Genomic DNA, 22,548 nt, shown 5'->3' on the forward strand with positions numbered 1-22,548 from the left:
GTGAGGTAGAGGGGTTGGATTCTGTAGTTTCCTATTGCTCCATAACAAGTTACCACAAATTTGGTGGCTTAAAACAACACACATTTATTTCAGTGTTTGTTGATCAAGATTCTGAGCATGGCTCAGCACAGGGTCTCACAAGGCCACAATCAAGGTGTCAGCTGGGGCTGCTGTTTCATCTGGGACCAGACCGAGAAGGATCCACATTTGTTGGCAGTATTTATGTATTTACATTGCTAAGGCTGAGGACTTCAGTTTCTTTCTATCAGCCAGAGGTTGCCCTTAGCTGCTAGGAACTGCCTACAGTTCCTCACCATGTGAGTCTCCCAGCATTGGCAGCCCACACAACATGGCAATTCGCTTCAAAGCTCAAGGGAGGGACAGACTCCAGCAAGAGGCTGTGCTACTGTCTTATTTAACGTAATTCCATACATATAATCATGTACACTCCATCTCCTTTACCATTCCACTTGGTTGGAAGCAAGTCACAGGTCCCACGCATACTCAAGGGGAGGGGAATCCCTCAAGAGTGCTGTGTCAGTTTAGCCAGCTATACAGGTAGGAGACAACAGTCCCCACAAGACTAGCCTTACCTCTGACACCAATTGCGGTTTCAGGAGATTCCCAAAAGCATTCTTAGGATTGATAATTCACTGAAAAGACTCAGAAAACTCGCTGAAGCAGCTACACTCGTGGTTACTGGTTGCAATTTATTACAGGGTATAAAGATACAGGTTAAAATTAGTCAAGGGAAAAGCACTCAGCAGCGTCCAGGAGGATACCAAACACAGAGCTTCTGTTCTTTCCCTGTGGAGTAGTGGATGCATTATTCTCTTGGCATCCATATATATAATACACATGAAATATGGCCAACCAGGGAAGCTCACCTGGGCCAGAGTGTGCAGAGTTTTTATTGAAACTCCGTGGTCAACTCCCTACATGTCTAACCTCAGAGTCCAACCACTGTGGAGGTCAAGCATCATGATCCAAAGGCCCACCATAAATCACTTCGTTAGACTTTCTGGGCTGTTCCAGGGTCTTACTGATTACCTTCCAGAAGTCAATGGCAAAGGCAAGACCTCTGAGTTAGGTTTTTAACTTGAGTTAGGGCCATATCTTTATTACCCAGATATAAAGCCCAGGAGGGTGAGGGTCATGGAGCCACCCTAAGAGTATAACCAAGGCTGAATTATTTCTTACAATGGAAAATCAGTAAATATAAAATTTGAAAAACCTAGAAAATGCAATATAAGTATGTTATTTAGAAACGGCTAAAAGATGAAGTGGTTACATCTTGGTAATGGAAAAACGGGGGAAGGTGTGGGGACTTCTTTTTAAAAATTAAGCCATGCCCTTTGTAGCAACATGGATGGAGCTGGAGAGTGTGATGCTAAGTGAAATAAGCCATACAGAGAAAGATACCATATGGTTTTACTCTTATGTGGATCCTGAGAAACTTAACAGAAACCCATGGGGGAGGGGAAGGAAAAAAAAAAAAAAGAGGTTAGAGTGGAAGAGAGCCAAAGTATAAGAGACTCTTAAAAACTGAGAACTGAGGGTTGATGAGGGGTGGGAGGGAGGGAGGGTGGGTGATGGGTATTGAGGAGGGCACCTTTTGGGATGAGCACTGGGTGTTGTATGGAAACCAATTTGACAATAAACTTCATATATTGAAAAAAAAATAATAAAAATTAAGCCATGTAGGGTCTCCATCAGCCTTCCCTGTTGGCACCAGCATCAGTGGTGATCAAGACCAAAGCTAATTATGTCAGAGGCAAACATCCTCTGGAGGGACTGCCCAGCATTCTGGGCCCAGGGCCCTGTCACCTACTCAGTCTCTGAGGTCCCACCAGAAATCAGGCCCTGATCTCCAGAACACCCTCCCTGAAATTTGGCCCAATGGACGCCATGTGGCTCCAGTCCAAAAACCCCATCATAATTTCTTGTTTTAAGTTTGAGAGTGAAAATGAGCTGGGGAGGGGCAGAGAGAGGACAGAAGATCTGAAGCAGACTCTATGCTGACAGCAGAGCGCCTGATGTGGGCCCGAAACTCATGAACCGTGAGATCATCACCTGAGCTGAAGTCACTTAACCGACTGAGACACCAAGGTGCAGGAAACCCATCATTTTGAAGATCATGGCCCATACTGTAGTGATCCCATCCATCCACATTACTCGAAGGAGCCGAGCCCAAGGATTGCTTTTTTTCTTGGAGGAAAACAAACCCTCCAGCAAGAAGCCTGCTAGAGAGGACCTCTTTAAGACATGTAGCATCCCAGGCACTCCCACTGCCACTCCTGTGCTATACCCCCTGAATGTTGAGTCCAACTCCAGGAAAGAAAGATCTGGACGCCAGAAACTTGGAAATGTCTAATAAAGGCAATCCTCCAGCCAGCTGGAGACTCTTGGCTCTGCCTCCACCTCCACCACAGGCCATTGGTCTGTATTGCCTTGGCTTTGAGGGGCTGCTGAGGTCAGGAGACTTGGTCAGTCTCATCTGTGCTGTGTCCAAAGTTAATCGAAGTCCTCAGGGTCCCTGTGAAGCTCTGGGCCCCAGATACAACTCCTTCCCAAATCTCCTGCCAGCCGTGAAAGAGGAACGACTGTCTTTCTGTGCTGCAATCTAGATTCTGACTTACAGGTTCACTTAGTCTAATGAGTCAACTCTGGTAAACTTTTGACTACTTTTATTATGAAAATATTCAAATATACACAGAAGTAGAAAGGGTAATATATTATCATATGTCTACCACCTGGCTCCAACAGTATCATTTTAGTTTTCTGGTTTCACTTGTGGTCATTGAATTTGAAATGATACACTTTTTATTTCTACGTTTTAGCTGGTTCTTATTCTCATACGCTATGGCACATTTTTAATGTTTATTTTTTGAGAGAGAACACGCAGAAGCAGGGGAGGGGCAGAGAGAGGCCTGAAGTAGGCTCCAGGCTGAGCTGTCAGCACAGAGCCCAACACAGGCTCAGGAGCTGTGAGATCACGACCTCGGCTGAAGTCAGATGCTTAACCAACTGAGCCACCCAGGCATCCCAAGAAACTACTTTTGTATGAATGTGTAGTAATGTAAGAGGAGGTAAAGCCCTGACCAATTATACACAAAGTGTTAATATAACTATCATGTACAGAACAGAAAACTATTCAAAACTATAAAGAGAAGTTGGGGAATGAGATTAGTCTAAGCATCTTTCATGGAAACGAAATTTTATTTTTCCTAGGATTTATTTTAGCCTATAGGCTGAAACTTAAGCACTGTTGCATATCCTAGTCTCATGAAACCCTTTTAGTCTTTCATTTAGAAGTAGGTGAAGTATAATTATTTAGACAAGCACTCCCAAATACAGTTCTATTTAACAAAATTAAAGGGCTATTCAGGGTAAGAGATCACCTTATCTTTTTATCATAGAAAAAAATTGTCAACAGTATATTTTTCACTGCCATGACATCTGCACAGGCTTTAAACTCTTTAAAGACTGACATTAATAGAGCAACATTTTAGGAGATAAAATGTACTTTTATTTTCAAATAAAGATAATAAAATTGGAAAATTAACTCAAGTTTAAATGTTTGATTTTATTAAAGGTATAAAATATTGAATTCCACCTTTTTAAACACTATTTTAGAATCAGTCATCTCTTCATACAGCCAGCATGTTTGCAATATTTCCACATATCCTAAATAGTATCTCTAAAGTCTCGAAATCTGAAAAATAAGTAGAGGAAAACATAAATTGCTATTCCCAAGCCTTTAAATTTTAAACTGTGATAAAATTCATGTAACAAAATCTGCCACAGTGACCATTTTAAATATAGTTTAGTGTTATGTATCTTCATTTTTATACAGCAACTCTCTAAACTTTTTTATCTTGCAAAACTGAAAATCTATGCCCATTAAACACCTCCCATTTTCCCCCTTTGGCTCCTGAAAACCACTCTACTTTCTCTAGAAGCTGACTACTCTACCTACCTACGTTGTTCGGTGGAATTACACAGTATTTGTCCTTGACTGGCTTATTTCATTTAGCATAATATCCTCAAGGTTCACCCATTTTGTACCATCCTGTCAGAATTTCCCTTTACATACCAATTAGTTTCTCTGTTTATGCCTGGGTTGCCTCCATCTTTTGGCTATTAAGAAAGCTATGAACTTGGGTGGACAAACCTCTTAGGGACCCTGCTTTTAATTCTCTTGGATATTAACCCAGAAATGAAATTGCTGGGTTATTTGATTTTTTTGAGGAACTGCTTTATTCTGCAGTGGATACACACCTTACATTCCCACCAATGGTGCACAAAAGTTCTAATTTTACCCCTCCTCGCCAAAACTCAGTTTATTTGATAGTAGATATTCTATAATAGCCATCTGAATGTGTGTGAGACAATCTCATTAGTTTTTATTTGCATTTCCCCAGTGATTAGTGAGGCTGAGCATCTTTTAGTGTTTGTTGTCCATTTGTGTATCTTTGGAGAAAGGTATATGGAAGTCATTTGCCCATTTTTTAATCAGGTTTTCAACAGTTTTGAGTTCTCTATAAGTACTAATTCCTTCAGATATGGTTCACAAAAAAAAAAAATAGAGGTATCATGCTAAGCAAAAGTCAGAGAAAGACATACTATGATTTTACTCGTGTAATTTAAGAAAACACAAGCAAAGGGAAAAGAGACAAACCAAGAAACAGATTCTGAACTAGAGTACAAACTGCTAGTTATCTGAGGGAGGTGATTGGGAGATAAGTGAAATAGGAGAAGGGGATCAAGAAGGGCACTTGTGATGAGCACTGGGTGGCTGTCAGTGTTAAAAAAATCCTCTGGAATTTATTCATATAGCCCCCTACTGGACAATTAGGTTAGTCTTTTCCTACTACAAATATTGCAATAATGAATCTTTACTTACATATGCAGACATATTTATAGAATACATTCCTAAAGTTAATAGCTGAAAAGGTTATGTATTTGTAATCGATACATTATCAAATCGCACAGAGCTTCTACCAATTTATACCTCAGCCAACTCAGTTACTCTTAATGAGATTTCTATACAACTTAAAATTTTCAACTCTCTAATACTTGCAACTCTAAATGAGATATTAACTGGAACTTATATAAAAGTTAAATAACCCCTAATAATTTGTGTTAATGACTCTTAGAGATAGTGCTGATTGCAACAAACACAGTAACAGTGTAGTTAAGGAAAACAGGCCGTTGGAAATCCAAAATTTGAAAATGTTAAATTTTACCTCCTGTAGGTAGGCTGGTACCACTTTTCAACAAGGACATTAGTAATAACATTTCTTAGGTTTTCCTTGGGGTTTCCCCAATTTTTCCATTTCTCTTCTCAGTTTATTTGCCTTGTATCTCTCGGCCATTGCCATAAGTTCATCTGGGACATTCTGAAACATTAAATGTTTATTACTAGGAATGAGATTTTCTTGCAGAGTGAAAGCTTTTCTTGGCAGTTTTAAAAATTTTTTCTATTGTTTATTTGAGAGACAAAGAGCAAGAGTAGGGGAAGGGTAGAGAGAGGGAGACAGAATTTGAAGCAAACTCCAGGCTCTGAGCTGTCAGCACAGAACCTGCTCCCAATCCCGTCCCCTTCTCTCTGCCCCTCCCCTCTCAGAAATAATTAAAAAACTATTTCAAAAAATAAATGAATAAAACCAGACTGATCTTTAAAAACTTCCATGACTATGCTACCACTCCCTGCTTGCATGGCCCTTTACAGTTGCTTGCCAGTCCCCTTAACTACTGTAACTGGTGCCACTTTCTGTATGTTCTTTCTTACCACTGGGCCTGAATGTTCGCCTGCTAGAACATGTACCCCTTTCTTGTACAGTTCTTCCAAACTCTGCCCCATTGGCTTCTTCCTCAGTATGATTTCCATTGAAGCTCACTACCATTAGATCAGGTTCCCCAATTATATACCATAGCTCCTTGTCTTTGCCATGCTATAGCACTCATAACATGTTTAATGTTTTTTCCTGACAAGCACTAAGCCCCGGTACTTGGAATAAATGAAATTATTTGAACATTAGAAAAGTGATACAAGGTAGAGTTCTGAGTTGTTTATTCTCACCTGATGTGTTCTTTCCAGAATGTTAATTAACTCACCAGCGATCCTCCAGTCATTTCTAGTGATGAGGGTAATAGACATTCCAGTCTTCCTATAAAAGGGGAGGAGTGCGTGTAATTCAATTTTATAATCTGTACTCACGATTCAGTTAGCAAAACAATAAAAATAGCAAAACCTCAACTTTTTCACAAGCCCAAATACGTTATTCATTAAAAGTTAACATCACTCCAACAGCAATTTGGAATCTCAATCTGGAGCTGTTCTATTTTTATTTTAGAGAGAAAGAGTGTGCATGCAAGTGGGGGAGAGGCAGAGGACGAGAGAGAATCCCAGGCAGGCTTGACGCTCAGTGTGACCCTGGGATCATGACCTGAGCTGAAACCCAGCATTGGATGCTCAACTGACTGAGCCACCCAGGCACCACTGTTTCAACTGCGTATTCCCAAGGGATTTGCTAGTAGTCCTCTTACACAGGAACAGTAGAGTATCCACTGTGGATAGCTCAGTGTGACACTGTAGATATAAAGCAAAGAGTAGAATAAGAAACAGCTGCAACTAATCAGAGAGGCATCTGGTTGAATCTGGAACAGGCCAATTGGACAGGGATAAAGTAGCAAAGCAAGTGGCACAGACAATTTACAGGCAAGACCAAAAAACACTTTTCTAGCTAAGAATCATTTGTGAACGGAGTAATGGTGGTTGGCTGCTTTCATAGGTAGACTGTGCTTACTTACCCTGCCCTTCCTGTGCGGCCTACTCTATGTACATATTCTTCAATGTTCCGGGGGAAATCGTAATTATAAACATGTGTGATGTCGTGGACATCAAGACCTCGAGATCCTAAGTCTGTGGCAATCAGTATTCTTATTTTACCTAAAGAATAAAACCAAAAGAATATACATTCTGGCATAAACCAACCCAAGACATATCAGAAAAGTATATTCTCCCCTAATATCTAATTGGGTGAACCATTGTTACTTTTAATATTAAAATACTTATGACAGTGAAAATTAGAAAGGGATATTTGTATATATATTTATATATAATACAATATAATATAACATAATATTTATATATATTTATATTTCTTTTAAACTGCTGGCAAGTTATAATACAATATACATCATGGTTCAGCAGATAGTCCCTGCATCACCTGAACCATGTCAAAGATATACAACTTTCAGGTAAATTAATGGCAGTACCCCACATTGCAAATTACCTTAATATGCAGGTTTAAATAGTAGTTCTTGGGAGTTTGGATAGCTAAATATATTTAATATATGACTAAAACGTATTCTTAATTTGAGAGTGTGCACCCAAGCAGGGGAGAGGGTCAGAGGGAGAAAGAATCTGAACCCACGCTCAGCACTGAGCCTAACGTGGGGCTTGATTCCATGACAGTGGGATAAAGACCTGAGCTGAAATCAAGAGTCAGATGCTGAACTGACTGATCCACCCAGACGCCTGTGAAAATCTGAATATTCAGAGCTCTAGCAAGTAGTTTTGGGATCTGCAAACTGAGGACAGATCTTAGAAATGGGTTCCATGAAAAGGTGCTGTCACTCAGCCAGGTGCAGGCATTATACACTTAAACTGGATCAAATACTAATTGTGGAATGTACCTGTTTTGTTTTTTTTTTAATATACCTGTTTTAAAGTTTTCTAATGCTTTCTCTCGGTCTTTCTGTTCTCTGTTGCCATGAAGGGACTCCACTGATATATGTTGCAGGATCAGGTCACTTGATAAGTGATCGGCACTGAAGCAAAAGATGAAGTCAGTGATCTTAAGTGCTTATTCTAATACCACTATCAATTTATTAGTTTTACTTCTATTAGCAAGGACTATTCCATTCTATTTACTTCTATTAGCAGAAGACTGAAACATACTGAAAGATATATATACACTGTTTGAAATTAATATACAAATAGAGCTAATGCTAAACACATCAGTTTGATGATTTAATGATGTAAAAGAAAAAATACTCACACAGCTTTTCTACTAACAAACACGATGACTTTGTCTTTGGGAGACATGTTTTCTAGAAAAGTTTGGATATGAGATCGCTTCTCTTCTTCTGTGGTGACAATTATGTTTTGTTTCACCGTACTTACTGCCTAAAGGAGTCAAAAGATCAGTACATCAAAATTAATAGGCAAACAATACACACTGGCTCAAAATGTATCTATCGCTATCACTGGTTAAGTTTTAATAAACTGCCAAGGGGAAAAAGGCAGATCATCTCAAAAGGACCTGTTTCTACTCAAAGATTTATCATTCAGCCTCTTGCTTCTTACTTATTCACCCAAGCTGAGTTGGAAACTTGAGTACTTGGCAAGTTAGTTGAAAGTAATTGGTTACCATTGTTGGGAAAGATGACCAGAGTGAGGCCAAACTGCCATGAATTTGGGTACAGTTCTTATAATGAAGGAGGAGGATCAGCTTGGGACAAGAGTTTCCATTCAGTGTGTATTCTGACACTTTAATGCAAAATTTTAAAATATCATTGATACAATTTAACCCAGAGATAAAATGGGTTTTAATAGCATTTAATGAAAGGAATGCCATATCTAGCCAAACTTTTCATGCAATCTAATGAAATGAGCCTAGGCAATGACCTATCACTATTACTTGTGATTAAAAGATCAATTTTTCAATAATGATTAATTGAACATTCAATTTCGATTAAGTGGAAGGCCAGGGAACTTTCAAAGGAGGAGATACATAATGGAGATCTTTATGGATTGTAAAATTACTGATATCTGAACCCACTGATCCATCGTAATTTCACCAAAACACTAGACTTACACACATGCACTTGTTGACCTTGTTCAGAACCTGATTAACAGGATTAAATAAAAATGAGGTATCAGGAAAATAGGAAAAAGGACTGGATAGGAGGGTATTGAGGGATTATTAAAATTTTAGATGTGAAATAACTACCATAATTGTTAAAATTAGTCTTGGATGTATACTGAAGTTTTTATCAATGAATCATACGTATCTAAGATTTTCTCTATAACTAGGGAGTGGAGAGTTGTCATGCCAAAACAAAGTAATTACAATTCTCATAAGAAATATTTTTGGTAATAGTAATAAAAAAACAAGCTTACAATTAGGTCCAAAGTACCAACATATACAATCATGGGCTCTTTTAAATAAGACTGTGCAAGTCGACGGACAGCATACGGCCACGTTGCACTGGAAATAAAGCATGATACAAACATTAAAATTTTATCATAAAAAATTACCATTTCCCTAAGAATGCTATGAATCAGATTACCCATAGAAGACAAATTTAGTACTTTTAAATAAGGAGGACTTTTACAGAATGTGTACTTCACAAAGAATTGCTGGACTAGAGTGAGGCTACTAGACGATACCTTTAAATAAGCTGAATTAAAAAGTTTATAAACCAAGGTGAAGGAGATCTATGCCTTAAATTCTAATCAAAAATGAATTCAAGATTTAGATTAGTTTTCCCCTGGCCTTTATAAAACAGTATTGTCAGCATACACTGTCAGTCAAAAAACCAAGTGCTTATGCAAAATAAAAGCATTTTAAGTGTACTGAAAGGACATGTAAATTCAAATGTTTCTTCATCCATACAAAGTAATCCTACCTTTTGTACTTTCACTGTAGTTATAACAATGGAACTATTAGTAACAAATGAGGACATACTTCCAATTATACACTATTCTTTTTAATGTTAATGGCACAAAGGTTATAAGCCACAGAGAAAAGTGTATAGATCACTCTGCATTTATTTTTATTTAATGTTTTTATTTTATTTGAGAGAGACAGTGTGAGTGGGGAACAGAGAGGAAGACAGAATCTGAATCAGGCTCCAGGTTCTGAGCTATTGGCAGAGCCCGACTGAGGGCTCGAACTCAAACCGGAAGCTTATGACCTGAGCCAAAGTTGGATGCTAAACTGAGTCATTTAAATAACATTGTTTCTCAGTTTTATCATGGGCAAAAAACTATTCAGTATCAAAGGTTTGTCTCTAAGAACAGGTGCATGTTTTCAAATGTGAGGCCCCCACTTCTGAAACAATCTCCCCTCCATGAGTTCCCTGTGTGTTTTCACAGAAATGTCTACCTATAACTTAGGAAATCCAAATCATTATTATACTGCTACACTGAATTGCTGTACTAAGTGATGACATAATGTCTTTCACCGAAGCATCTCAAGATACCTTCAATACTCTAACATCCTGTAGGGGAATTAAGAATGGAGTCTAGTCCAGTGATTTCTATTTTGTAGACTAGCAATTAGGCATATTACCTACCTTGTCATAATTGTCTGCCTGTCAGGGCGCACATCTAATAAAATCTTCATTATCTGGGGTTCAAATCCCATGTCTAGCATCTTGTCAGCTTCATCTAATACCTGCATTAAAATGATTGTGGCTACATTAGATATGGGAGGTAACTAATATGCTGTTAACATACTATAATAAGGTAATTCTCTCATTTCCCCTATTACTTAAGCCAGTATTTTATTTATTTTAGAAGAATACCTTTTGAGAAAGATAGCAGGAGTTGGGGAGAGTCCCAACCAGGCTCCCTCACACCTGGTGAGGTGAGATCATGACCTTAGCCAAATTCCAGAAGAGTCTAATGCTTAACTGACTGAGCCACCCAGGTACCCCTTAAGCCACTATTTTAATTTCTTCAGAATAAGGGCGGATCTAGTTGTAACACAGATTGATTTAAGCTGGCTTACAGTTTCTAGATCTAATGAAAAAAATGTTAATGTCGGGGCGCCTGGGTGGCTCAGTCGGTTGAGTGCCCGACTTCGGCTCAGGTCATGATCTCACAGTTTGTGAGTTCAAGCCCCACGTCGGGCTCTGTGCTGACAGCTCAGAGCCTGGAGCCTGCTTCGGATTCTGTGTCTCCCTCTCTCTCTGCCCCTTCCCTGCTCATGCTCTGTCTCTGTCTCTCAAAAATGAATAAACATTAAAAAAAATTATTAAAAAAATGTTAATGTCTAAAATATCTACATGGATTTTAATTTTTTTTACTTATCTACATTTTCTAATATTTATAAAAATTGAAATAGAATGCAAAGCATAGACCTTTGGTTTTGGCTCAAATCATGATCTTGGGGCTTCAAGCCCTGCATCGGGCTCTGTGTGGGCTCTATGCCAGCAGCAGAGCCTGCTTGGCATTCTCTCTGCCCCTCCCCCACTCGTGTTCTCTGCTTCTCAAACTTAAAAAAATAAAACTATTACAACATGGATAGTATTCTAAGACTGTTTTAATAAGAATTCTATCCTTCCTCCTAGTATCCCAAACCCTCACTCCATGATTACCAAGTAAGTTATGCTTCTGAGGTCGACAAAGTTATTCATTTGTAGATCATTCAGTCTTCCAGGAGTTGCAATAATAATATCTACTCCTTTTTTCAGTTCTTGTATCTGACCATTTCTATCTCCTCCACCATATATACAAACACTTAAAAAAAAGAGATACATGTTCAGGCAAGGAATGTCCCATTACAACGCAAAATCCCAACCAAAGCATTTTGGGTACAAAAAAGGTATGTAAATCAGAAAGTATCGGATACCCTCTGGGTAGTATTTGTCCCTTTCTAAGAACTATCCACACCCATCAACCCTCAGTGATGTGTTCTAAAGAGCCATATTTGCATCACTGTTACTTGATGTCACTGACCTGGCTACCTTTGATTTAGAGTGGGGTAATGCCTGACCCATGCTGAGCCAATCACATTCTCTAAATGTGTAAAAAATAGGGACAATGTATAAAGCTATGAATTATTAAAATGCCATTAGAAGAATGGACAATGAAATGACAACGTACCTTTTAAGGCCTTTATATGAATACTTAGAACATTCCGCTTGTACTTGAAGAGCTAATTCCCTAGTGGGTATAAGGACTAACATTCCGGGTCCGTTCCTTTTTTCTCTAATTCTTTAGAGAGAAAACAATTATTAAAGTACCTGTCTCAGGTACATATAGTACATTCATTCACCGCTTTCAGAATTTGTAGGAATCAATGTCAGAAGTCACATACATTCACCACAAACGTGGAGTACAGAAAAATGGCACAACTAAACACCAAGGGCCCAGATACCAGCCTTTTCATTTAACATGGCCAACGCTTTCCCTGTGTCAAACATTCCCACACAACTGTATTGGACGTAATAATTTAAACATTTCCAATATTTCACTATTAAGACTACCTATCAGTTCCTAAAAATCCTTTGTCAGCTTATACTCTGACCAGGCCAGTATAAGTTCATTTCCCTGAGGCTAGGCATACTTTTTGGCCAATGCAACAGATGAAAGAAACTTTAATTGCATCTTTGATATCCACATCTATTAAGCCCCTATGAAGAGAACCCAGCTGTAGAAATTCTTACACAGGCTGTAAATCGAGATGGATGAATCCAGGCATTAGGTAGGACAATGTCTTCCCTGTTCCAGTTTGGGATACTCCTATAAGATCTATTCCTTGTAGGACTATTGGCCATGTCTGTGACTAAAACAGAAATATTAAAAGTGAATCTTTCAGTCAAATGCCCCTCCTCTCCCTGCCACAAACTTCTTTCAACATTTTTTTTCATGCTAGGCCCTGCTGGTACAGGGGATGCTCACAAGGGATAGTTACTCCCTGGTGATTTAACTTCTAATAATCAGACATTGTTTGGGGGGGAAAAACTGTCAGTAAAACATTGGAATTAAAGAAACCATACCTGAATTGGTGTCGGCTTCCTGAAACCTGCCTTTTTAATGTTTTCCATAACCTCAGGGTAATGTTTAAAGGCGTCCTCAAAAGTACAGGTAGGATTTGGTATCTGACGCTTCTGACCATTTTTCAAGTCATCACACATTATATTATAATTTTCTTTCCTTTAAGGAAAAAAGTATTAGTGGCTTTGGTCACTTTACTCCCCAAGTAAGAAATGTTTCCCAGCATTAGTTCATCATATCTAGAAATTCAACTGCAACTGTCAAACTATAGAAAAATACAATAGAAGTGAGCCCATCTTTTTCTTATCAGAATAGTTAACAGAAAAGAAAAAAGATACATTGTATGAATGGGCCAGTGAAATTTCATCGAAAGCTGAAGAATAGAGCCTGAAAATCACATGCTTCATGATTTCTATCAGACTTGGCAAACACAAGGTTCTACAAATGTTCCACATACATTTACTGTCAACAATCCTATCAAATTGAAATTTCTCATTTGACAAGTGATCACTTGTCCAAAGTCTGAGCCCTATTCCAATCCTAGAATAACTGTTCTGCTCTTCCATATTATCTTAGTTTTATAATGGACTGGTAGAAAACACATTGCTGTTAGGACCCTTAATTCCAGATAATAAGCACTGAAGAAGAGATGCTGATATTCATATCAACTTATGATTTAACAGTAGTAGAAATAATTCTCTAAAATTGCTGTCCAACACAGCAGGCACTGCACTAACCACAGTAGTCTTCCTGAGCTAAAAACTCAGCTCTTCAATTACACTAGCCACATTTTCAAAGTTCAATAGCTATCAATAGTGACTCCTCTATTGGACAAATACTATCCTTTTTCCATCTTTGCAGAAAGGTTTCTTGGATAGCAATGTTCTAAAATATTTCATGTAGGATGTAACCAAGTTCATGTGAATACCAGAAATGTAGTCTTCGATTGAAGTAATTTTAAATGTTTGCCTGATGAGTTAATTTAATAATATAACAATACAAATACTTAAACAAAACTACTCACCTCCAACTTTCTACTTGCTCTTGTGACATTGAACTTGTTGCTTCTGACTCCTTGTAAAAATTTTTCTTAATTGCAGGTAAGTCTGAAACAAAGATGAAAATTAAAACTTTTTGATAAGTCAGGATTTATATTTCATTGAAATTTATTCAATAACAGAAGTTAAATTAATCTATTTATTAAATTCACCTTACAGGTTTAGACAGTTCTTTGCCAGTCAGACTTATGCTAGTCTCTAAGAGATCTCCTGTTTTGGTTTCTTTCAATTACATTTTTCATCTGAGAAAGGGAGCCCTGATAATTAAGTTTAGTAAGAGAAAGAATACTTTACATAAGACAATCATCCCAATTGGTAAATCTTCTTCTCAAACACAGTAGACTGATTTTACCTTGTCTTTGAAGATCCATTTTATTTCTGTTTAGGTATAGAATATTTATTCTACTTTGAGGCTATTTTGTCTCCTTTCTTTTATATGGCTAGCATACTTCCTCCAAACTTAAATCTTTTCTGGACCCCCTATCCTTGATCTCCCTACCACATACTGTTCAGGGTGGCACTGGTAACTTAACATGCAGATGAACTGAACACTTAAATGGTCATTGTTATATTTGTCACTATTAGTGCATTAGCTTTTTAATTTAACTTTAGAGAGTTTGAGAGGGGGAGAGTGGGAAAGGGGGGAGAATGTTAAGCAGGCTCCACACTCAGTGCTGAGCCCATTGCAAATTTTAAATGACATTGTATTGCTGCCTTGTGGTAGCCAAAATTAGCACCTGAATTTAGACTGAAGTTTAGTGGATGTGAAACATTACACTCCATAATTCCAAGTGAGAATCTCATTTAAGATTAATGCAAATGAAAAAAACCCTCATCTCTTCTCAAAAACTGTTTTTCTTTCTTATTAATGTTTTTCCCTTATTTTGCCCTTGTCAGCAAGGACACTCCAGAATCAATTTCTCAACCACATCCAACAATGTTAACCACTTATGGTTGGCATGTTCATTGTCTTCATTTTCCCCTTGGGCCTGATTTTCTATATTTTATTAAACTCTTGCCATGAATTACCTCCAATAAGACAAAAAAGTGTAATGTTTTTAAGTTTACTTTTTTTGGAAGAGAACTCAAATGGAGGAGGGGCAGACAGGAAGGCACAAAACCTGAAACAGGCTCCAGGCTGAGCTGTCCATGCAGAGCCAGATGTGGGGCTTGAACCAATGAGCTGTGAGATCATGACCTGAGCCAAAGCTGGATGCTTAACTGAATGATCCACACAGACTCCCCATAAGTTTAATATTTTAATTTCCCAATTATAACACTGATAACAGCATAGAAAACATAGAAACAAGTCTTGCCACAGGGACTAACTGCAGCATTTAATGTTTTATTAACATTTTTCATATTGATTTCATTACTAGAAATAAGACACATCTTAGAGGATAAAAACCTCAAGTAAAACCCACCCCCCCCAAAAAAAAACCCCCAAAAAATAAACCAAAAAAAAAACACCCAAAGTACACCAACACTAAATGTACATGTTAGGATACAGCACTAACCTTCCCACTTTTTCTTTTTCCATTTCAAAGCATCTTCTCGAATTTGATCCCAATCAATCAATGGCTGATTCTCTGTACTATTACCCTCTGTCCTTAAATCTCTTCCAACAGAAGGTTGGAATGCAACAATATCTGTTAAAATATTTTTTACCAAATTAGTTCAAAACAAATCCTAATTGTATAAATTACCCCACTTTACTGTTTTGTGTTTAAAAACCAGACAATAGGGGCACCTGGGTGGCTCAGTCTGCTTAGATCATGATCTCACGGTTGGTGAATTCAAGCTCCACCTCAGGCTCTGTGCTATCAGCTTGGAATTCTCTCTGCCCTTACTTGGCTCATGCACACTCTCTCAAAATACATACATACATACATACCAGAAAATAATGCTTAAAATATAAAGAGTAGGTTTTAGTACTATGATGCTATGACAATTTGTATAGTTTTTCAGTTACCAGAGTTACTGAAATGGAAATTTATTAAAGAAATGGAAATTAGTTTGAAAGCCTGGTGTTTGCTAATAAATCCCATATTAATCTTTACAACAATCCTGTGAGGCAGAGGTCACCCCAGGTTAACAGATAAAGAATCTTAAAGGCCTCCCAGAGCTTCCTTCCTAAGAAACACTGAGGCAATGCTGCCATCAACTTTAAGATGCCGTTTCTTTGTTACTTTCATATTTCCGGAAATGGCTCAATAATGGCTTTTCCTCTAGTCCAAGATCTGAGATTTTTTTAAGTAAACTATACCTAACAGGGGGCTTAAACTCATAACCGCAAGATCAAGAGTCACATGCTCTACCAACTGAGTCAGCCAGGTGACCCTGAGATTTTTTTAAATGCCAAACTAGGTAGTTTTCAAAGTTGGTCACATTCTAGGGAAGAGATAGAATCAGAAGGTCATGACTAATCCTTCTACCATTAATAGTGAATGCATTAAAAGGTTATTTTGTTTTTTCTCACTTACCTGTGGCTAAAAGTAAAACTGCAAGGCTTCACTCACCATAGAGATTAAGTGTTTTAATGTAAGAAAATGAGTATTCTGGCATTTCAAAGGAAACAATCCATAACAGATAAGATTTAATGACAGCAATCTGAAGTTGTTATCAGGAAAAGCATCAACTAAGCAATTTTTAAACAAAGCAATTTTTAAAATTTTAACAAGGCTGTGCTATACAAAAATTACTTACCAATTCTAGGCTTTAAACTGTAACTTTCTTGTTGTTTAACAACATTATCTATCGCTGTTTTGGCCTTGGCCTTCATACCCTTGCTACCGAATATCCTGACCTGTGCATCAGGATAACCTTTTATTATCTAGAAGCAGGAGAAAAATAGGTGAGACTGAAGTCCTTTTACCATGCCCCCCTCCAAAAAAATCACTCAACTTCAAATAGCATAAAAATTTTAAGTAAATCTAGTATTGCTATCAGTGTCTTTAAGTTCTAATTGGTGGGGATTCTTCATCTACAAATCTATCCTGAGATCTATCTCCTGGTTGGAGGAAAAGGAACAGGACAATCTAAATTTAAAAACTACCATGTCAGGGGCACCTGTGTGGCTCTGTCGGTTAAGGTCAGACTCTTGATTTCAGCTCATGATCTCATGGTTCATCAAGCCCCTCATTGAGCTCTGCTCTTGACAGCAAGAGCATGCTTGGAATTCTGTCTCAAAATAAACTTAAAAAAAACCTACAGTGACAGTTATGGAATACATTTAGCAACTAGTGTTAGAAGATTAAACTGTTAATCTGACCTCTTTTTAACTATGAAATTGTAATTTGGCAAATCATACAGAACTGTAGGGATGTGGCAGATTAACCTATGTGCTATATTAATAGCAGATTGAATGGTCAGGTTATTTATGTAAAATTTTAACTTGAGGGAAAGCAACCTTACTACAAGGCTGACATGACATTTGAAGACTCTTGAAGTCACATCCTTAACTATGCATAATCCCAGATAACCTCATTGATTCAATATCTGGAAAGTGCTATACCAAATGCTATCTTAGGCTGGTGATTTCAAAAAAGCTGAACAATTTCCACTATTTACAGACAACTCTGTTCTTTTTATGTTTATTTTTGAGAGAGGGCATGTGTGGAGGGGAGAGGCAGAGAGAGGGAGATAAAGAACAGGCTCCTCATGTCAGTACAGAGCTGCATGCAAGGGTCAATCCCACAAACTGAGATCAAGACCAGAGTGAAAACCAAGAGTCAGATGGTTAGGGGCCCCTGGGTGGCTCAGTGTCCAACTTCAGCTCAGGTCATGATCTTGTGGTTAGTGAGTTCAAGGCCCGTGTTGGCACTGTGCTAACAGCTCAGAGCTGGGAGCCTGCTTTGGATTCTCTCTCTCTTCCCCTTCCCCACTCACAGTGTCTGCTTCTGAAAAATGAATAAAGCTTAAAAAACAAAAGTCAGATGGTTAACCTACTGAGCCACCCAGGCCCCCTGTATAAGTTCTTGAAATGAGGCTGAAATGAACACGGAGAGGATGGAAAGAATGGGGATGCAGGAGGTCTTAGGCCTCCCTGATGAGCAGGAGTTATATCAGCTAAGATAGGAGAGTGTCAGGAGCCCAGCTGTAAGTACTCACGGAGTTCAGTGGAGGGAGTGAAGGCAAAGGAGGCTAGAGGTTAAAGGAGACAGATCAAGTGGACCATGCTAAGGAGTCTGGACTTCTTAAGAGCCTGAGATATTATGAAAAGTTTTTATGCAGGAAAGAAAACAAATTATGAAAACAATTTGTATTTTAGAAATATTGCCCTGGTCACAGTAGAGCCTAGTGAGAGGGGGATAAGACTAGAAGTGGGATGGAAGATTAGGGGAGAATGCCCCAAATGTGATTCCCCTTGAGAAATACAGGAAATATAAAGGAACGCAGTGACGGACTGGTTGCAGGATAAGGACAGGGAAGTAATCTGAGATTTCTGGCTTGGGAACTGGGTGAATGATATAGCTGCTGAGACTGGGAACACAAGCGCAGGTCAGGGTTTGAGGGATGGGGTCCAAAAAGCACATGATGAATATTCAAGATCTCATAGTCAGTTGAGATTATCGCTAAAGATTTTTACCTCCAGGAGTCACAAAACCTAGACCTGGAAATGGACCACAATGTGGGACCATTCCTGAAAAAGAATGGCAGCCTGAAGAGTTTTGCCAATTCATTTAAATAACCAATAATATGTTAGTAACTAATGAGAAATTATAGTTACAAATGAACTATGTTCTTTGAGGATTTAATACAGACCACTTACCTGTATTTTTGTGTTTGTTGTACTTTGTATGTCTTTTATTTTTGACCCACCACGACCTGTTTTTAATAAAATATTTAAGAGATTTAATCAAAGCCACAACTGGATATCACCTCACACCTATGAAAATGAGTATCAAAAATACAGGAGACAAGTGTTAATGAGGATGTGGAGAAAAGGGAAGCTTGTGTGCACTGTTGGTGGGAATGTAAATTGGTACAGGGACAGGTTAGTCAAAAACTAAAAACAGAACTACCCTATGATCCAGCAATTCCTCTTGTGGCTGTATATCCAAAGGAAACAAAACTGTTTCAAAGATATCTATCCTGTTCATTACAGCAGTATTGTATTATTCACAATAGTTATGAAGTGGAAACAACCTAAATGACTATCAACAGACCACTGAATGAAAAAAAATTTGGTATAGGGGCGCCTGGGTGGCTCAGTCAGTTGAGTATCCAACTTCGGCTCAGGTCCTGATCTCAAGGTATGTGGTTTGAGCCCACACTGGGCTGTGCTGATGACTGGGAGTCCCCAGCCTGCTTCAGATTCTGTCTTCCTTGCTCTCTGCTCCTCCCCAGCTCATGCTGTCTCTCAAAAGTAAATAAACACTAAAAAAAATTTTAATATTTAAAAATTGAAAAACATGTTATAAACATGCTAAAAAAGCTTTCAGCCTTAAAGTATTCCTTTTTTGACAACATGATTGAAGCTTGAGGACATTATGCTAAATGAAATAAGCCAATCACAAAAAATAGAGCATGACTTTGAGATATCTAATGTAATCAATCAGACATAGAAACAAAGATGATGGTATTTGCCAGCGATGGGAAAAGGGGAAAATGGTGAGTTGTTCAGTGGGTAGTTGTCATCCAAGATGAAAACATTCCAGAGATCTGTCACACAACATTGCTTTTATAGCTAACAGTACTGTATTGCACTTAAATTTAAGCTTAAATACATGTGTTTTTTTTACAAGAAAAAAAAAGTGGCTCCAGAACCAACATTAAGTGGGTGGTCTCTAGCAGAGCCTGCACTATCACAGGTGCTCAGTAAGTGTTCAGTGTGTGATTTATTGCAAATCTAGGGGCTTTCATTTATGGAGCATCACTCTTCAGATCTTTGAGCCTGAGCCTTCTCGAGGAACCAAATCTATACCTGGTCTATCAATCAACTCTATTTAACAGCAGCCTGCAAAATGCTGTCGTTTTTCAAAACAGGTTTAGAAAAGGGTAAAACAAAATATTAGCTCTCATACCTAATAGGCAAAGTGCTCAAATTTATCCTGTCTTAATGGCCACAAATGGGACAAATCTCCATTTCTATAGTTTCTAAGTGTCTTTCAAAAATGAATTTCTAAGACTCAGGTGTACTAAGAAAAAAAAGATCCTGTTTTTCAGGAGGTAAATACCCAAGTAAAAGAAACAGTGCAAGACATTGCTACTGTTCTGAACAACCCTAATATCCTACACCTTCTTTAATGGCTCTAAATGGTGCTCAAAGAAACAGATTGGACTTGGACTTGTTCATTTTGGGTTAAGTCATGAAAAGGCCTGACCTTTCACTCCAAAGATTTGATAAATCTAAGAGTTTGGTTTCCCAAAATATCAACTCCACAAAGTATCTAAAGTGACATCATTCTAGCATCAGATGGTATTAGAAATATCACAGTTAAAGGCCTTGATTTCATTAGATGGCTGCTGAATGGAGGCGAAGAGAGTGGGTGGGGAGGCCCTGGCCCCGTCCCGCCCATCCAACCTTGTTACACTTACCTATCACAGCGCCGACCCACATGTTCTTCAATCCAAAGCAGAGCGGCGGTTCGCGGGCACCAGGCGCCACAGGCTGCGGGAGACCAGAGGAATTCCTCCAGCCGCCACCTCTGCCGCCCTTAGGTACCCCCTGACCTCTTCGATTTGAATCCTCCGTCGGCCTCCTTTCTGGAGCCCGGGACACTGCCGAGCCTCGTCGGGTCGCAACGACCCACGAGGAGGCGTTGGCGTCTGCTTCTTGCCGCGACATGGTTCCTTGAAGAAGATCCGGCGCGCCCGACGTCGCTCCAGTAGGGATCTGCACCACACCCCCGTGCTGTCGTAGTCTTAAATAAGGTATCCACGCAGCCGCTACTTAAGGAGCCCGCTCAAGGCTCGCCACGCCCTGGCCACGCACCCATTGGTGGACAAGATGTTGTGGGCGTGGTCCTCACTGTTTGACCAATCCACTTTTTCTATCATATGAGGGCTCCTCGAAAGAGTCAATGCGCAGGCTTTAGGTTCCTTTTCAGGTGTGGGACTTCCAAGGGTTCTCCTTTGTGCTTTGCTCTACGAAACTCCCAGCCCAACCACCCTCAACCTCAGTTGTTCAGAAACGTTTTTTAGCCGTGACTCGTAAACGTCAGCCATTTTTACAACATGACCCAGTACATACATAAAAATTTTGAAACAAAAGGTTAAAAAAACAGCACTTACCATTGTTCTAAGAGCAGCACTTTGATATACTTAATATTCATTTTTAAATCATTGGTTGTTATGCACAAAATTCAATGACCCACAGTTTAAAAACTCTCTGGACTGAAAAATGCTGCTTTAACTCTTCACACACTTGACCTGAATGTTTGCTGTATGCGAGGTAATGAAATTTAATAAATGCCTGAAGCACTCCCGTCATTGTAGTGTGGCTCTGTGGCTGGATGTATTATTTCAGGAAGCAAGTCGGCTAGGCGTGCCCCTACTTTGATTAGGATCTTTGAATTGTCTAAACAAATCTCAGTTCACTCATCTATAAAACAAAGTAGTTCTTTATTATGCTAGGTTCTCTGGTCCATGCTCAGGAATGAAAAAAAGAAAAAAAAAAAAGTACCAAACGTGATCCATCCAGGTTGAATGGGTTAACTCACATGGAATTAACTGTAACTTTCTTTCTTTCTTTCTCTTTCTTTCTTTCTTTTTCTTTCTTTTCTCTCTCTCTCTCTCTTTCTAAATAGGTTCCTCAAGTAGGGTCGGATCCCAAGGTGGGGCTTGAACTCATCACCCTGAGATCCAGACCTGAGCTGAGATCAAAAGGCTGAGGCTTAACTGTCTAAACCACCCAGATGCCCCCAACTGTAACTCTTAATGTAATCATGTCTGGAGAAATAGGATTACAGTGCTATTGAAGCACCCAGGAAATATATAAAAGCATAAATGTGTCCTATACTTAATACCCATTCTCTAATCCTTATCTGAAATGGATAGTATTTTTATTGGATTAGATTTCTAATCCATTTTTATTTTTTTTTTATTTTAACATTTATTTTTGAGACAGGGAGAGATAGCATGAACGGAGGAGGGTCAAAGAGAGATGGAGACACAGAACCTGAAGCAGGCTCCAGGCTCTGAGCGGTCAGCACAGAGCCCTACGCGGGGCTCGAACTCACGGACCGTGAGATCATGACCTGAGCCGAAGTCAGCCGCTTAACCGACTGAGCCACCCAGGCGCCCCAAGATTTCTAATCCAATCCAATCTAGTTGAATCAAATCGAATCCTAATATTGTGTTCAGAATTTTTGCACAGAGGTCTATGAGAAAGAGGTCTGTAGTTTTCTTGCAGTGTCCTTGCTTTTGGTATTGGGTCAATGCTGGTCTCATAGAAAGAGAAAGTTTTCCTTTATCTTCTATTTTCTGTAAAAGATTGTAGAAAATTGGTGTAATTTCTTCCTTAAATGTTGTGTAGAATTCACTAGTGAAAACATCTGGACTTGGTGCTTTCTGTTTTGCAGAGTTGTTAAATGTTGGTTTAATTTCTTTAATAGATATAGATAGAAGTAGTTTATTTCTTGTGTGAATTTTGGCGATTGTGTCTTTCAAGGAAAAAATCCATTTCAATTAAATCATCAAATTTGTGGACATAGAGTTGTTCATAGTACTCTTTTTTAAGGTCCATGG

General features: G+C 38.7%; 1 protein-coding gene across 2 annotated transcripts; it reads right to left on the bottom strand.

Annotated features, from left to right (window-relative positions):
• Positions 1 to 3,566: 3,566 nt before the first annotated feature.
• Positions 3,567 to 21,061, bottom strand: DDX43 (DEAD-box helicase 43). Of its 2 annotated transcripts, XM_015078196.3 has the most exons (17): positions 20,398 to 21,060; positions 18,629 to 18,684; positions 16,564 to 16,690; positions 15,375 to 15,506; positions 13,824 to 13,905; positions 12,802 to 12,958; positions 12,469 to 12,587; positions 11,906 to 12,016; positions 11,398 to 11,539; positions 10,372 to 10,472; positions 9,194 to 9,281; positions 8,070 to 8,197; positions 7,730 to 7,839; positions 6,817 to 6,955; positions 6,086 to 6,173; positions 5,250 to 5,402; positions 3,567 to 3,715 (listed from the first exon to the last, which is right to left on the bottom strand). In XM_015078196.3, exons 1-16 carry the CDS (start codon positions 20,645 to 20,647, stop codon positions 5,289 to 5,291), a joined length of 1,944 nt encoding a protein of 647 aa, XP_014933682.1. In that variant the 5' UTR covers positions 20,648 to 21,060; the 3' UTR covers positions 3,567 to 3,715; positions 5,250 to 5,288. The 2 variants fall into 2 exon arrangements, with proteins under 2 accessions (XP_014933682.1, XP_026913207.1); XM_027057406.2 differs by lacking the exon at positions 15,375 to 15,506 and having other exon boundaries at positions 20,398 to 21,061.
• Positions 21,062 to 22,548: the final 1,487 nt, after the last annotated feature.

The sequence above is a fragment of the Acinonyx jubatus genome, chromosome B2 (assembly GCF_027475565.1).
Source record: "Acinonyx jubatus isolate Ajub_Pintada_27869175 chromosome B2, VMU_Ajub_asm_v1.0, whole genome shotgun sequence".
NCBI lineage: Eukaryota > Metazoa > Chordata > Mammalia > Carnivora > Felidae > Acinonyx > Acinonyx jubatus.

Coding starts and splice junctions, on each gene's coding strand:
- DDX43 (XM_015078196.3), bottom strand. CDS start 20,647: ATGTCGCGGCAAGAAGCAGACGCCAACGCCTCCTCGTGGGTCGTTGCG. Junction 18,685..20,397: donor GTGGGTCGGCGCTGTGATAG/GTAAGTGTAACA, acceptor TATTAAAAACAG/GTCGTGGTGGGTCAAAAATA. Junction 16,691..18,628: donor CAACAAACACAAAAATACAG/GTAAGTGGTCTG, acceptor TCCTGCTTCTAG/ATAATAAAAGGTTATCCTGA.